Here is a 17,232-nt window from a genome sequence, read left to right as displayed (position 1 = left end):
AGTGAACACACACTGACATGGACATTCTTTAAGAAATCCTCCTACCCAAAACTTTGCTCTAAATTTTTCTGACTACAGTTCTGGCTGCATTTTACTCAGCCCTTCACATTTGTGCCTGTGGTACAGACACTTCCTCCTGCTATAACCCGACAGTGCTTGTACCTCCATGCAGGGACAGACAGGGAAGTTCAGTTCAGTTAATCAGACAATTGAATTTCTTGGTGATGAACCTGCCTGAAATTCCCATTTGACCCAATTCACTCAGCTCCAAATGGCCTTAATGTGATTTACCTTATTTCACCTTGGGAGCTCCAGCTACAGCAGAGCAAAACTGAATTATGCCAACTTCAGAAATTATGTTTCCAACACAGAGATCAGTGGAAAATTCTCTTCATTGCCACAGCTTCAAAACATAAATTCTTACCAGTGGAAAGGCTCTATTCTTCCAGGAGGGCAATCTGCAAAAATCACTGTCAGGCTGATATAACTGAACAAATCTTATTGATAAAAACCAGCCATCTCCCAGCATTTGAGCTAAACCTCAGAGCTCAGTTTGGTGAAGCTTTTTTTTATAAATCTAAGAGAGAAAAGTGTCTGTCTCTGTGTCCTGTCCCAGATCCGGCATCTCCTGTGCTGCTCCTGATGGCATCCCCTCTGCTCACGCACTACCTGTGGGAGCACAAAGCCACAAAATCATGAAATGCTGGAATAGTTTGGGTTGGAAAGGACCTAGAGCCCATTTTGTTCCACCCCTCTGCCATGGGCAAGGACACCTTCCACTAGACCAGATTGCTCCAAGCCCTGTCCAACCTGGCCTTGGACACTTCCAGGGATCCAGGGGCAGCCACAGCTTCTCTGGGCAACCTATGCCAGGGCATCACCACCCTTATAGGAAAGAATTTCTTCCCAATATCCCATCTAACCCTGCCCTCTGTCAGTCTGAAGCCCTTCCATTTTGTCCTGTCATTCCATGCCCTTGTCCAAAGTCCTTCTCCAGCTCTCTTGGAGCCCCTTTAGGCACTGGAAGGGGATCCAAGGTCTCCCTGGAGCCTTCTCTTCCCCAGGCTGAACAACCCCAGCTCTTCCAGCCTGCCTCCAGAGCAGAGGTGCTCCAGCCCTCCTGGGAATGTGGGGTTTTGATTCTCCCCATCATGGCACTAGTGGGATTTTAGGCACCTGCTTGGCTGGATGGTGACAGCTCCTTATTCTTCAAAGCCTTCAGAGATGCCAAACCTATATTCCCATTAAATCCTCCAGCTTAATAGGTGGGAAGAGCCAGGTGTGAAGTGCACAGTCCCTCAGCAGAGCTCCAGGTCAGCAGGGACATGGTGACCCCACAAGCCACAGTGAAGGACGAGGACAAAGCCCCGTGGGGACGCATCAGGAATATTGGCAACAGCTCGAAGAAAGACCATAGGAACTAAAGTCACAAACAGAACCGGGTTTTATTACGAAATAACCCTGCCAGTACATAAGGAAGTTCTGTCTGCAAAATACATTTCCTGAGGAAAGTAGATCACAGTATTCGTTTTCACAGAATAACATGTAGCCTGCTATAACTTTCAATGTGACTCTTTATTATTTAAATATTAACAGTATTCCTTCACATAAACAAGTACTCAGTCATCACATAACCAACACACAAACGACAAAATAAATATACAACAAGAGCACAGTTTGTTTTTTTCCCCGACTTAAATATTAAATAAATAATAAATACAGAATTTTCATTTCCTGTTATCAGTGCCTGAAACAATATGAATGAAAAAGAAAAGAAAAACTGAAAAAGTCTCTCTTCCCCCCGGTGCCCCTGCCCCTGCAAAAAAACAAACCAAAAAATTATCAAAATGTCTCAGTTATAAAATATCTTTAAAAAAATTCCCATCCTTAAAAGAATAAATAACAAAATATATAAAAAATAACTTGGTTGCATCAAAATTACAAGTAGGAGTTGTAGATAGGGGTTTTTTCTTTTTTTTTTTTTTTTTGAATATCATTTTTTATGGTCAAGAGTTTTAATTTTTAACTTTTTTTGCTTCTTTTATCTTCATTTCTATGGTGCAGTGTCCAGTTTAAAATAAGTATAAAATTAATAAATAAAAAAGTTAAATAAATAGCAAAAAGTTAACATAAGGTGTTGTAAATATAAATTACATACATCTTGCCAAAATTAAATAATTTACAGGATAATTAAACTAACTACTTTTTTTTTCTTCTCTTTCTTCCAGTAAGTGCAATTTCTCTACTTTTAAATACTAACTGAATTGCAGTCACAATCAATTTGGACTCTATTTACATGTTAAGAACGTTGTGTTTTTAACACCTCAAATTTTATATTCTTTTTTTTTCCCTTTCTTTTGTATTTTTGCACTTGGAATGGGTTCTAAAATAAGTGAACTCATGGAGTCTGATCCTGCAAACACTTAAGTATGGGAGCAAACCCACCCAGGCCAACTGCCCTGTGGAACTCAACACGGAACCGACACAATCGAGTCACTCATGGGCTTAGAGGCTGGATCCAGTGGCCACGGTAGCCACTGGGACTTTCCACTGACTTCTCCAAAGCGCAAATTACATCCTAAACATCTGCAGGATTCGGCTCGAAACAACACCACAGTCTTGCCTTTAGTAGGGGCCAACAAAATCCTCCCCAGCTCTGCCCCCCCTGCTGCCGGGAGCAATGCGGGATATGGGATGCAGGATGCAAGATGCACCCACGCTGGGACCCCTCGGGGGGGTTCTGCCCCATGGTGCTTGTGAAGTGTTTGGAGAAGGAAGCGAGCTCCGGATGGGAGCGGAGGTGGGGTGACAGCCGGCCCTGGAGATGGAGCGGGTGCTGCAGAGCAGCGGCGCAAAGACAATCATAGAGTTGTTCTTTAAGTGCACAGTGGGCTGCGTGTACCGAGCTGCTTACAAAATGCTTCTTTGGAAGAATACCCATTACCTGAATACTCTTTTTATTTGTTTTCCTTTTTTTGTTTTTTCCCTTTTTTTTTTTTTTTTTTTTTTTGTTTTGCAGAATGGCGCTTGCGCTGTGATTTCCCCTCAAATCCTAGAACACCAAACCAAAAAAAATACTCATTGCCCTGTGGATACCTGTGAGAAATCAACTCCCGATTCACGGTGTGTAAGCACTTTGCTGGCCATCAACTAACATCTCTCTTTTTGTCGGTTTTTGCCTCTTTTGTTTTGTTTTGTTTCGTTTTGTTCATCACAATCTCAACCGTTCTCTGGCATTGATGTATGATCTCTGGACTGGCAGTACTGCGCCACTGTAAGGATGATCACAATAATGAAAAGAACCAGAACTGTCATCAAACAGACTTCCAAAAAATCATATACACCGGACCATGACACATTAAAGAGTTCCTCTGTATGAAATATCTGGAATTGGCCTATTCATAATAGCTATTCTCATATTTAAGACAGACAAAGGAATACTGTAGTTGCAAACTCCAAAAGCTTCCCTGAGAACCTTTTTTCCATTGCGCTTTCCACTGGAGATCCAGAACTGCTCTTCAGATTTCTTTCAGAAAATAAAAATAAGCTACTTTATAATACTTCAGAGTTCCCATGCCCAGTGGATATCTGAACACTTCGGGGTTGGGAGGCCCAGCACAGGTTCAGATTTGCAGGTAGCTTGCAGCTCCAGCACTTGTAGCAACATAGAACATAACTCATGTGTGAGTAGGTGATCTGGACATACGACCATAGACAACATGAGGGTTTAAGCCAGTCATACACTAGTCTTGGATCAGACAAGACCCTGTTCTTGTAATGTTTTAACCCTTGGATCAACTCTGCAAGAGCATGGCAACTCATGAAAGTTGCCTGCTCTTCACCTGCTACCAAGTCCCACAGCCTACTGGAGAATTTAACCTTCCATCCTGATCTACCTCGTGGTCCAGGTAGAAAAAAAACCACTTTTCTCAAGAAGGTCCAAAGCTAAGTAAACGAGAACATTGAGTTCGATCAGTTCCATGTCTCAGAAATGGCCTCTTGGTTCCATTTTGGTCCTTTTTTTTCCTTTTTTTTTTCTTTTTTTTCATTCATTAAACAAGTTTTCTAACTTGTAAACCTGAATACTTGGAGGGAAAGTTCCATCTTACAGTCTGTTTGCTTGCTCATCTCCGTCCCGCGGCACTAAACCTGGATGCCCTTGACGGCTTGCTTGATGCTCTCCAGCAGGTCCTTGTTCTCCGGGTTCTGGTAGCATTCCTGGTTGGTGTACATGTCTGTCAACGTGTTCACATATGCATCGAAGTTCTGCTCACTAATTGGCTCCTGCAGACAAAAAAAAAACCAAAACAAAACAAATGAAAGGATTAGTAGAAGCACAGGAAGAGGCTGAAACAATTCTTTGCAATAAACCATTTGCATATTTTATTGTGGATGCCTGAAAGTGTTCAAGGTCAGGTTGGATTGGGCTTGGAGTAACCTGGTCTAGCAGAAGGTGTCCCTGCCCATGGCAGGGGGTTGGAACAAGATGAGCTTTAAGGTCCCTTCCAACCCAAACCATTCTATGATTCTATGTATGTACTGGCAGTCAAAGGTCTCCACTTCAGGAGCCTTTTTGTGTGCGGTGCTGTACCTGTGGGAATCTCATCATGCAACCCCTGATCCTGCCAGATCTTAACTGGATCCTTAATTTTATGGATTGGCCTTGTGGAACTATTAACAGCATCAGGTTAAGCACATTCAGGCAGTTTGACAGGCTGGAGGCTGAATAAAGCCATGGAAATGAAGGGCAGGAGAACAAGAGGACTGGTGGAACATCACAGAAGGAACCAAAGGCAAAGTCAGGACAGAAGCCTGGCCACCTTGAGCTTACAGCTGCCCAAACCAGCACTCTGCTGCAGTACAACTTCTGCTTTTGAGGGGCATTGTGGAAACCTTGCAAATATCTCATTTGGAGTAATGGAGGGAAAAGAAAGGGAGAAGAAAGAAAAAGAATAGGAATAAAATGAGCATACAAGTCTCATGGGCATTATTTAATTGGAGTTGCCTGAAACCTTGAAAAAATATTTGCTGAACAGTTTATTTGACCTTTTTGTGTCAAATACTTTACAAAAAAGCACTCAGCGAGCGGTTTTCTGCCAGTTAGGCAGCTGGGTGAATACTATCCAAAACTGCTCTGCTGGAGGATGGCTTCTCTCCAACGAGACTGAATTTAAATACAACCCCCAATGAAAAGGATTCCCAAAAAAAAAAAAAAGGATGGCAGAAAAAAATAAATCAAAAGCTCATTTCTCTGATCATTGCAATGGTCTTTATGAGTTGTAAGAGGAAAACTTCCTCAATAACATGAGCCCCCCCTCCACACACCTGGTTTTGACAACAGTAATTACATTCCTGGGAATAGAGCGAAGGTAATTAATAGCCTTTTGTGGTTTTACTATTTTAATGCAGTCTTTTCATTTCTCAGTAACTCTACAGTAACATGCTGTGGGCTGTTAGACCTTGTTAAATTAAACAAAATACATTCTCTTTAAGAATGCTATTCTTTGGCTGCCAGCTATTCAAAACCGAATTGAAACTACCTGCATTATAATAGGAGCTCTAAGATCTTTCTGACGTTTAAATCCAATCCCTCCTGATCTCTGCTTGTGCTGTCTTAGCCTAAAAGGCACTGGGTGCCCTTGATAAAGTTTCCTATTTTGTGATAGTGCTCCCAGATGTAATGAGACAGAACAATAGATACAAAGGGAGATCAGCAGAAAATGACAACAAAAGGGAGATATAATGCAAGCTTCAGAGATAAGGGAGAAGTACTGATCTTATAAAGGACACGTAGGTGTATGGAGAGAAATTCTCCCAGTCTTTAATTGTGAATAAGCCTTATTGTGAACTGGGTTTGGCACAGCTCCCTTGATCACACCGGCTGGGGCGAGCGCTGTCTAAGTTCCTTACCATGTGCGGAAGGCGGATATTGGCAAGACTTTGGATTAGAGCCTGGCTCAACCCTGAGAGCTCCAGGAACAGGGCTTCGTTTTGCTCCTCTATTATTTTGTTTTCCTCCTCGATGTTCTTCAGGTTCTTCTCCATGGTGGAGATCTGCAGAGCAAGGAGCACAGCAGGGTTACCAACCCTCACCGGTGGCACCCACCACCACCCAGTGAGGGGCTTGGCCATGCCCCCGTGGGCTTGGGGGAACATTCAAGCACACAAACCTGTGACTGTAGTTTCACCATGGCCGCTTCCATCTCCGAGTTGGACTCGTTCAGCTCACTGATCTCCTTGTTCAGCTGCTTGATCTCTTCATCATTCTCCAGAACTGCAGGAGGGAAGGTCATGGTCAGTCAGCAAATGCTCTTGGAAAAAGCAAAATGTTGGGCTTTCTGCTGAGCCCATCCTGCTGCATAGACATCTCCACTCCCAGCGTCCTCGGGTCCTCACCTTGGCTTTTACATCCTCTAAACAGGATGCACATCTCACCTGCATTTTTTTTTACCTTAATTTTTTTAAAATTAAAGTTTGGATCATCACAGTTCAATGATACTTGAATAGGTCAATATGTAAATGCAAAAGCAAAGGGCAGCTGAGCGGCTGGAGTCCAGCACATGCCCACACCCGACAAGGTTGATTGTCCTGAACAATCAGGTCACCTCTCCAGTCCTGAGTTTGGAAAGATGCCATTTAAAAACCTAATGCATGTCTTGATTAGAAATTACGAGGTTCATAAAAAAAAGCAGTATTTCCAGAAGAGTGCAGGTATTTATAGGTTCCAAACTATATAAGTGCTCAAGTTCAAGGCTCAAACCTTGTCAAATACCACAGAGAACTCAGTAATAGCACTGGAAAAGCAAAGTGCCATCACTAACAAAATTCCAGATCCAGAAATATCACAGTATTAAAAGCCCTGAATAGGTGAAAAGTGCTGAATGACTGCAAGGGATTTGTAAAAATGCCAGTGAATATTTGAAAAAAAAAATAAATCTCAATTTCAGCATTAATTCTTTTGCCTTCTTTATTGTCACTCCCTCAAAGTGTGTGACTCAGGGAGTGGGGCTGGTACCATACCATCCCCAGCACCCAGAAAACCCAAGGAATGGGTTTTCATAGCACATGACATCTTTGCAAATCTGTGGCCAGATTTCAGCTGTTGAAACCTCCTCAGTCTGCAAAGAAGAAGATCTACAGGTTCAATACCCCAACACACCTGCAAGGCAAAGGAGTGAAAATCCTTACCGTCGCTGGTCTTGAACTTTGTGTTGAGAATTTCATCCCCTGAGAGTTTTCCTTTCTTCCCAGCAAAAGTAGCTCTTGGACACCCTGACAAACTGAAAAACAAGTAAAGATGGGTTTCATAAACTCTCAGTATTTATAGGTGCTTGTGTTCCCAACAAGAGCACGCACCATTTGGTGGAGTTCACGCTGTGAGACAGTTCTTCTAAAAGCTTTTTATGGTACAGGGGAAATTGCTTTATGAATAATGCCACAAAACTCCCCATTTATAAAGTGAGAGCAATTTTCTTTAAGCAAGGATTAAAAAACACACTGTTTCCTAAAAGACAGGGTACACCAGGTGAGGAAGGCGAGATGAGTCTCGCTAGCTTGGGCATTAAGCCCCCTGTTCATGGTGCTCAAGTGCTTTTCTAATATGCTAATGGAGATTTAGATTAGATACCTACAGGGAGGTAGATGAGTCCACAGCAATGCTGTCACACTCACACTGATTTCCAGTTCTGATTTACCTTCTGTGAGTGAGGAAGCTCCCGTTGGCATGGCCGGAACCGTCACAGCCTGGGGTAGGGCAGGTTGGGCCTTCATTCTTCAATGACTTCCAGGAAAACGAGGAGCCATTGAGTGATCCTTCCTTCTGCCTGCGGGCTGCGAGAGGGCACCCTGACGCACTCCGGTGAGAGGCGTATTTGCCGCTGATGTGCCCGAGCCCAACACAGCCAGGAACAGGACACCTGGGCACAGGGAACCACCAGAAATTACGGCGTGGCCATAAAGAGGAAGGAGCGGAAGGAACGGATAAAGATGTGAGGAAATTAGGGATGAGCAGGAACGGGGGAGCCTTGGAAGGGAGCATTTGCATTTGGGTCTCGTCTCAGGTTTATGGGGTAGATACTTAGTTGATGGAAATGGCAGATGGGAAATTAAGAGCTACGACTGCTCCTTCAAAAGAGTCAAAGAGAACCAAGGAGAATTCTGCAGAAGGAAAGACTGTGGAGGTCACATTGCACACAGCAAAAGCAGGTCCCGGTGGAGTCAAAAACCATTTGTTTGGTGCCTCACTGAGGGCAAAGATGGTGGTTTGGGCTGCAAGACACGGGATCCTGAGATACCGCAAGGTTGACACTCTCACACTGAACCATCACAGGTGTACAGCCAGCTCTGCACGGTGCCACTGCTGAGGAATGCAGGGTCATCAACTTTATCACCCTACACTAGCACAGTCAACACGGTCTAGGAGCACTGTCTGTGCCCATGGGGACACAACCCTTCCCTGTGAGCCAGTCCCTGAGCCAGGAGCTGCTCAGGCTGTGACCTGTGCGTGAAGAGCTGTAAACCTGCTCCTGCCAGGAGGATGTCTGAGGAGCTTCTGAGCTTGTACCCCAGCAGACAGGACGAATCACTATGCCATCACTCAGCCTGGCATGACCTCACTTGCCTCCTCCTCCTCCTCCTCCTCCTCCTGGTTCACATCCTGCCTCTGTGGAAAGATCAACCCACGCTCACAGAGGGATAAAGTGGGAATTACCATCAAGGCAGCACATGAGCCCTCCTACCCCCGCACTTCTGCTGCTGTTTATGGATGGCTGAAACCCACGGGAGCTGTGAGGAGCATCGTGGAAGCACCAACACAACTTGTGCTGTTGGCAAGCAGGCGAGTGGCTCTCCAAAAGGCACCTCTTTCCTCCCTCCTCACAGCCCCCCCACCCTAATGGCATTCTCACTAAATCCAGCCGACCCACAAGTCCAGTGCTATCTATCAGGATTTCTGCTGTGGTTTGCATTTGTTTAAAAATGCTTGCCAATTATAAATACAGTTAAAAGTTTATTACTCGGGGGAGGTTGCTCTAAAATAAGGGAGGTGGAAGTAGGTAAGAAATGCCAAAAATAACCCCCCACGTCCTCAGTATGGAAGCAATTAGGGACTTTGAGGCTCCCCAGCAAAAATATCCACCGAGCTGCTCCTGAAAATCGCAAGCTGCGTTTCACTACAGAAATTATTACCCTGATTGTTTACATTCTGCACAAAAGGGAGATGACAGCAGAAGGGAGGGGGGCTCTACACCCAGCCTTTCCCCAAGATAATTTGAAAAATGCTGATCTCGATTTTAATCAGCTGCAAATGCAGCACAATTCACTTATAATATCCCTGCCAGCAGGATCCTCAGTAAATTCATAACATCATTGCTTTTATATGATCACGAGCAAATTACTGAATCCTCAGGAGGAAAAGGAGAAGGGGGGGGGAGGAAGGAGAAAGAGAGAAAGAGACAAACCCCAGGATTTAGTATGCAGCCATTATGGCCCAACCGTTACATATTTTACGCTGTTAATTTAAGTTTTATTACATTTTCATTGTTAAAAAATAAACCAGAGCCTTATTGTGCAAACCAGCTGTCTTGGACATTTTTTTTAAATTATTTTTTGTTAATTATTATTATTTAATGGAAGCACCAGCAGCGTTTGATCAATTAGACACCTGTGGATGCTTCCGTTCTACGCCAGGGCTCGGCTGAAGGTTGAGGTGATCTGTTCAATCACGTCTGCAGCAAATTACTTGAAGGATGAACAGCAAAAACAACAGGGACTAAATGACTTTCTCCTTGGTAGTGATGTGCAAAGCTCGGCCGGGTTCCAAGTGGCGCTCGGTGCAGACGGAGGGTGGATTTAGAGCCAAAGCTCCTTATCGCAAACCGGCACCGGGCACACCTTGCTGTGGGCGGTGGAACACCCTTCCCACGGGATGGGGGAAGGTGGCAGCGATGGATTGTTGCACCATGTTGCTTTGCACATCTCAGAGGAGCTTCTGTTCCTCCTGGGTGTGCTGGAGAAGTCGGGGTTACTGCCTGTGCTGTGGGATATTAGGGAATGCCTTCACCTCCTGCTCTGTAGAGACCCTCAGATCCCACCCGGCACTGCCTGCCCCAGTGCCCACAGTCCCACCAAGACCAGTCTGGGGACAGACAGTATCAGCTTTCCAGGAGTCAGGAAATCCAGTTCTGGCGATGCTCCAACCCTTTTTGAAGCTTGGAGCCCAGAGAATCTATGGATGTCCCGCCCCTGGAAGTGTCCAAGGCCAGGTTGGACGGGGCTTGGAGCAACCTGGTCTAGTGGAAGGTGTCCCTGTCCATGGCAGGGGGTTGGATGAGATGGGCTTTAAGGTCCCTTCCAACCCAACCTATTCTAGGATTCTATGATTTCTTGCCAGTTTAGCTTCCCAGCGTTTTCATCTTTAGGGTGAACTGGGAGAGAACCCAACCCCTGATGAGGATGCTGGTGGGACCATCATTCTGCTGTGGGAGTCCTGACAGCTCATCCCATGTTCCAATACAAGCCCCAGCTGCACTATAAAAACACAGCCACATAAAAGCCCTTTTTCTCCTTGGACTGGAAAGTTATTTTTTTGCAGAGAAAATGCACTGGCGAAACTGCTTGGCATATTCCTGCCTGGTCCTGTCCTGAATGGGAAAGGCACAGATGAGAAAAACCACAGCTTCCCCAGCCCCACAGGGCACGTATCCCTGTGGAAAACATGGATAGGGATGACCTCCCACATCCCCCTCCAACCACAGTGAAAGCAAAGGTACAACAGCCAGCAGTTGCACAACAACAATTTGCTGCTCGTATTTTCCTTCCCTGTGTCTCTGGTTAATGGCCCAGCATTGCAATGCCACCAGCAACTCAGTGTATTTGAGCCAAAAGAGGATTTTTCCCACAGATTCTCAAGTAGGTTGCTTAATTTTTAATAAACTCTGCTAACTCCTGCTAATTATCACACGGCTCATTTAACTGGGAGGCTTTCCTTCCTGTAGACTGAGGAGGAAGAACAGAGCAGATGGCTCAAATATCATCTTTTTCTGAAAGGTCCTTATGCCCCAGCAGGCACATCTCAGCTTCCTGCAGCCCCCACGGGATACTTCCACACCCACTGGGTCCTGCTCCAGCTCAGCCTCTGCTCCAGGACAAAACCTGGGCACACAAAGATATTCACCTCTGATCCCCTGCAAAGGCAAAACCAGCCCTGGGGCTAAAATAAGTTTAAAAAATCCATTTGGAGACAGTCTGATGATCCAAAGGGGTTTGGGCAGATATGCCAGCACTCATGGGCAACTGGAATCTCTTGGAGGGAGTTGATAATTTTTCCCATGTTTCTTTTTACCCCCTTTCACCTGCACTTGCTAGGTGAGTGGACAGGCTCCAGAAAGGCTGGGGATGCTCTGGGTTAACAAAAAAACAAGATCCTGGAGTCAGTGCTGCCTTTGATGTCCTATAGCTGTATAAAGGGTTGAGACACTGACCTCAAACACCACATCAGGCCATGGACACTTAGCCTGTGATGCTTGGACTTCTTAAAAGTCAGGCCAAATGGATTTCACAGCTCATGAAAATTCCTGAGGTGCACTAAGGGATTTCAGATCTCTATTCCCTGAAGGAATAAACCTCCTGAGACATTTTGAAAACTTCAGCCCGAGGCAGCAGAGAAGGGTTTTATTCAGTTCACTCTGAATATTCTGCCCTGGCAAAGACTCTACAAAACATGTTTTATTCAGGGTTACTGGATCCTGACTGGACTCATTGCTGGATAGTTTCTATTTCTACTGTGTTCCTGGGAGTTAAGCAAGTCCCTCAGCTCTCATCTGCCCCTTGCTGCCCGAAAACCTGCAACATTTGGCTTGATTGTGGGGTTTTACCCTCATTTACAACACTGGTGGGTTTTCTTAGGAATTGTATGAAGCACAGGTAGCAGAGAAACTGTTTGTGCCCTACCAGCCTACCTTTCACATCTGCAGAAACAAACAAGAAAACATACACCATTACCTCCCCAGCACCCAATTTTTCAATCAAATTGCAAAATTGCAACACCAAAAAACCAACAGGAAAGCTTTGTAGATGATGCTCAAAGCAGAGTGAGCCAGGAGGGATGTGGGAGGGATGTTGCTCCCCCACGTAAATCTGTGTGAGGCAAAGGGGATACAGTGAAAAGCTCTACTCAGGAGTTATCCCCAGACTTACTTCATCAGCTCTGGGTCTTCTTTATCATCCTTTGTCGGGGTGATCTTGATCCCACTTTTCTTGGCACGAGGGCAGCCTGACAGACTGTGGTTAAAAAGAGAAGAAAGGCCTGTCTCACTGGCAGAATCCCTGCCTTTGCTATTCCCCCACTTCAGTCATCTTTCCCTTGAATTTGGCACAGTGTTTTTTGATCTCTCTCGTTTTACAGCTTCACACCACGAGAAGTCAGAAGAAAAAAATAATAAAAAATTGAGCTAGATGGACAGTAATTAATGGTGTCTAGATAAGAAGATATCTGCTAACAGCCTGCAATGTTTAATGGAATTGTTGAAACAGAAGGCTCAGATCTCTGCTATTAATGTTCTAAAGTGATAATAGAAATCATAAATAGGTAGCAATATTAACAGGAACATTGCATCAGCTAAAATCTGACCCTTTGTCTTTTATTCTGTTGAAAGGAGCTTCTAATCAGATGCTGGAAACATCAGGAAAAAAAAAAAAAGAGAGAGAAGTCAGATTAAAGAGATGAAAATAGGCTTCAGTTGTCAGTAACATTAATGTTTTATTCAGAACTTTACAACTCTGCCCACTGCAGGGGAAAAAAAAAAAAAGGCAACACAGAAAGAGGCTACAGAGAAAATAATTTAAGGGAGATCTTACCTTCTATGCGATGCATAATTTCCTGTTATGTGACCAGAGCCATCACAACCAGGAGTAGGGCACCTGCGGAGGCAAGGGAGGCTCGGATTAGCCCGGGGGTGCAAGCAGGGGGTCGACACTCTGCGACAGCTCATTTCAAAGAGAAATCTAGGGACTGTCAACACAGAAGCAGGTTTTTCCTTCCTGCCCCTTCTCCCTCTGTAAGAACAAGGCCTGGTCTGTAATATCCACAGCACCAAAGTCAGCGCATCGCTGTGTGATGTGGCGTTGGAGAGGAACATCGGAGGCAAGATGTTGGGATGTTGGGGGGGATGTTGGGAGCACAGTGGAGTGGTTGCTCTCCAGGAGGGACACAGGTCCCAGCCTGTGTCCCCACCCTCAGGAAGGGGACAGCTCAGGAGCTGATAATGAGCTAAAAAAACCCTCCAGGACAGTGTCTGTCATCTTGAGGAAGCCGTAAGGAGACAGCAGGTGCCATCCAGGGCCAGCAGGATGGATGCAAGGATAGAAAAGGAATGAGAAAAATAGCCTGGACAGGGGGCTCAGCAGGGCCACCACCAAGAGGAAGGTCCCAGTTCAGGTCTGGGTGACTTGGGTGTGGGGGGTGGCTAATCTCAGTGGGGGCAAATGGACAGCCCGTTGCAGGAGGGTACTCAAAGTGCAATACCAGCCAATGCTTCTGATGGAAAAAGATGAAGGAACAGGAGGAAAAAGGTTAGGTTAACCCTGGGTTCTCTTCTTCATCACTGTAGGCAGGACACAGGGGGTGTTGCAGGGTGACAGCACCTCCTGGACCTCGGGCTGGGGGTCGCCAGGTCACCACACACGGTGCCCCAGCAGCTTTTGGTGCTTCGGTGCAGAATCTGCCCTCGGTCCTCAGCCACTGCCGTCACAAAGGGACCTTTGAAGATGCACCCAGGGTCGTGAGTTTGAAGGTGAGCACCCAGCACTCTGGGATGGCACTGAGAGCAAAGCCTGGAGAATGGTCCTGTGACCACCCAAACCTGCACAAAGGCTGGCAGGGCTGCGAGCCCGCCGAGCGGCAGCGAAGATGATGGCACGAGTTAAGCACCGCATCGTTAAGAGCTCAGAGCAAGAGCGGTGAGGGGACATGAAGTACCACGAGCACAAAGATCTGTTCCGAATGCTGTAGGTGACGCGGCGGACATAAAAGTTGTCATGGGGACAAGGAAGAGAGGCGAGGAGTGTTCGCAGAGGATGTGCACGCCAGCCTGCCAATTAGCCAGGGCTTTTTCAGTCAAGTGATTAGGACCGGGGGAGGGGTGGGAGGGGGAGGAAATCCGCGGTGCTGCCGCAGGACGAGGGGGAGATGCTCGGCTGCTCCTTCTAACCAGAGCTCAGGGCACATCCACGAGCTTGCAGAGTGCCCATTCTCCTCGGGGAAGAGTTTTGCTGTGTCCCACCTTTCTCAATCCCTTTTTGTAAAGCCACCAGTGCCTGGTTTGGACCACTGGCAGGTACCTGCCCTAGAACAGGGACTGATGTGTGTCCAGGACATGCCAGTGGTGTATGGGCAGCCCCTGAGGTCAGTGCCCTTGGGAAAGGCAATATACTTTCCCAAAGGTTGCCCAGGGAGGTGGTGGATGCCCTGGAAGTGTCCAAGGCCAGGTTGGACAGGGCTCTGAGCAGCCTGATTTAGCTGAAGATGTCCCTGCTCACTGCAGGGGTTTGGACTAGATGGCCTTTAAAGGTCCCTTCCACCCCAAACTATTCTGTGGTTCTGTGCCGGTGCCTGGCCTGGGCAATGGTATAATTGGGTTGCTCCAGCCTCTGAGAGTCAGTGAAGCAATGATTTCCACAAATGTCTTTTATCTGGTAGCTTGGAAAACAGCCTTTCAAAAAGCCCTCTTTTTTTGACCAGAAAATATCAAAATTCTCCTCTTTGCACAAGCTCAGAGGGAGAGTTTGGCATTTGCAGGTCATTGAATAGTCTCTGTTGGCAAAAAAAATTGTTACTTCACCTCAGATTGGGAGTACAGGTACACATCCTGAAGGGTGTCAGGGACACTAAGTCAGGACCAAGGCTCAGCCTGCTCAGATGCAGGAAAACATAAATGCACAGAGATCCAGAGCAGTTAAGAGCAGGGATATATCCAGCAGAACCCCAACAAGGATGCAAATGCTTCGACTCATTTAGAAATTACAGGTTTGGGAGATGACTGTGACATTTCCCTGCTATACACTCTTAAACTAGAAAGCAAAACTATTTCTTTGTTGTTCTAGCTTCAGGGTGGGAGGAAATTATGAAAACACTAACACCAAACTCTTTCTGCCTTTCAGGACTTTCAAAGAGAGGAGAGAAGTAATTTGATTTTTATTTTTAATTATCTGGAGACAAATCATACCAACAGAGACCTTTTATTGCATGTTCCAGCCTGGAGCTGTTTTTTTTTATATCAGGGATATTAACCCCTGAAATAGAATTTATAATAGAAACACTGACATGGTCTTATCTGGAGCTGTGAAAAGCTATGACTGTGCAATCTGTAATATCTCCAAATCCTCTTCTCTTCCTCCCTCCTCTGCTCCCATCCTCACCAAGACATAGAAAAAAAAAGAGTATTTGAGAAAAGATATTAACAAGCTTTTTTTTTCCCCCCAGAAGTCTATTTTATACCGTATTTTGATAAAAAGCACTGACACTGGATGCCTGAGGGGGGCAGGGGATCCTGCACAGCACAGCTGGGTGCAGTGTTTGATCTCAGGTACAACCCTGTTTGATTTTTGTCTGGTCCTTACTGGAAGTGGGCACTGCTCCCAAGAGCTTTTAATATCTTCAACACTAATTTTCTGATCACTTGGCTACTCTTTAAGGCTGTTGGAGAAACACCAGTTCAGCAAGATTCTTTGAAGAGGTTCTTTCAAAATATACAGTCTATAATGCATGATTAAGTGTACTTAGCACTAACCACGCCAGTCCTTTCCATCCACCAGCATATTCTATTAATATCAGCTAATCCTGCCACTTTTTCCACCTCTGTGATAAGGAGCAGGCATTTAACAAACACTTTTCCTGGTACCAGCACCCACATTGGTTGTGGGGCACAGAGCAGTCCCAGAGCCATGCGTCCCTCCAGTCTGTCACAGAGGGATTTGGGACTTTATCAATCATCTTTGTGACCAAAGAGGCTCCCCCTGACTCACCCATGGCTTCAAAAATCCTTGACTGTGTTCAGGACACAGCACATTTGTGGTTTTTTTCATGGTGAGCCTGTGCAATGGGAAGCTCTCCATTTTACTCTCAGTGGGGGCTCTCCAGTTATAGTTGTGAATATCTCAGTGTCTGAATGATCCAAAAACTGGATTCAGCAAAGCAGGGAGCTCAGAGGAGACAAAGGTAGGCTGGATCCATGGAAGAAATTTTGAAAAAGTTCTCAATGAGCTTTCCCCCAAAGAGGGAGTTGTGTGGAGGAGGCTTCAGGTCCCCCCAGTGTCTTCATCTGCTTTAAATACAATTTCATCTTTCTTGAGGGAAAGCAACCTAAGAGAGCATCTGGGAAACCCTCCTATGAAGAATAAGCTCCTACTGAAAATGAGGAGTTTGGGGAAGACACAGTAAAGGTGAAAACAAGATTCAGAGGAAGATATTTGACTGAAAATGTCAAAACCAGGTTCCTCTCTTCAGAAGCAGCAATGGAAACGGGGAAAGTCAGATGCCTGTGAGCCCTTTGCCACTGGCTCAGGATCTGGCCTCACCAAACATTTGCATACTCCCTCCTTCATTCCCTCACAAATCATAGGAATGAATAGGAACCTCTCTCACTACATCCAGAACAGCCACTAAAATTTAGCCTAAAAATAGCATCCCAGGTTCTCCAAAAGCATTGGCTTTGCTATGTCCTGGTGGTGTGTTCCCACCTGAGTCTCTGCCCGAAAATAAAGCATGAGCCTTTCTCCAGGTTTTGGATTATTTGAGATGTACAAAAATGTTAAATGAAAAGGGTTATGGCCCAAACTAGGGAACAAGAGCTTGAGAAAAGAAAATAGCATGTCTACAGTGCCCAGAGGAAACCTGCCAGACATTCAGGTAACTTCCAATCACTGCCATGAGCCCCTCTCCCCAAAATAAGCCTTCCTTCATGCCATTGCCTCTTCAACGTGACAGCTGGAAGCTGGACTCCACCAGAGCTCCTTGCAGGTAGGTTTTGATCAGCTCTTTGAAAGGAGAAGGGAAGGGATGGAAAAGCAAAAGCAGAGCAAGAGGAGTGGGGGCAGGAAGGGAGAAGAGAGAAAAAAGGGTGGAAATAAAGAAAAAAAAAGGAGTTCCAAGTTGAGCGCAAACATACTTGAGGTCAGCAGAGTGGGCAGCCATGAGGTTTCTGAGGCTCTTGTCAGCAAGAGGACAACCAGAAAGGC

At 45.7% G+C, this 17,232-nt stretch overlaps 1 protein-coding gene and 1 long non-coding RNA gene across 6 annotated transcripts in view; one reads left to right on the top strand and one right to left on the bottom strand.

Moving 5' to 3' along the window:
- Positions 1–4,038: 4,038 nt before the first annotated feature.
- MYT1 (myelin transcription factor 1) overlaps positions 4,039–17,232 on the bottom strand; it is a 63,843-nt gene continuing 50,649 nt past the window's right edge. For all 5 annotated transcript variants that reach the window (XM_027710461.2, XM_027710463.2, XM_027710465.2 and 2 more), the window contains exons 16-23: positions 17,163–17,231; positions 12,856–12,918; positions 12,196–12,279; positions 7,695–7,916; positions 7,189–7,280; positions 6,171–6,274; positions 5,911–6,054; positions 4,039–4,284 (exon numbers count right to left, since the gene is read on the bottom strand). In XM_027710461.2, coding sequence (XP_027566262.1) covers positions 4,144–4,284; positions 5,911–6,054; positions 6,171–6,274; positions 7,189–7,280; positions 7,695–7,916; positions 12,196–12,279; positions 12,856–12,918; positions 17,163–17,231 — 919 coding nt within the window. In that variant the 3' untranslated portion in view covers positions 4,039–4,143. The remainder of the gene's footprint in view (positions 4,285–5,910; positions 6,055–6,170; positions 6,275–7,188; positions 7,281–7,694; positions 7,917–12,195; positions 12,280–12,855; positions 12,919–17,162; position 17,232) is intronic.
- LOC120323580 lies at positions 13,815–15,242 on the top strand. Its single transcript, XR_005564197.1, has 2 exons — positions 13,815–14,004; positions 15,157–15,242. It is a non-coding gene; the product is annotated as an uncharacterized LOC120323580 (long non-coding RNA).

This window comes from Pipra filicauda, unplaced genomic scaffold (assembly GCF_003945595.2).
Source record: "Pipra filicauda isolate LSUMZ 115617 unplaced genomic scaffold, ASM394559v2 scaffold291_size933811_pilon, whole genome shotgun sequence".
NCBI classification, from domain to species: Eukaryota; Metazoa; Chordata; class Aves; order Passeriformes; family Pipridae; genus Pipra; species Pipra filicauda.
Note: the sequence above shows the minus strand (reverse complement) of the source record. Positions and strands in the feature narration are given on the sequence as shown.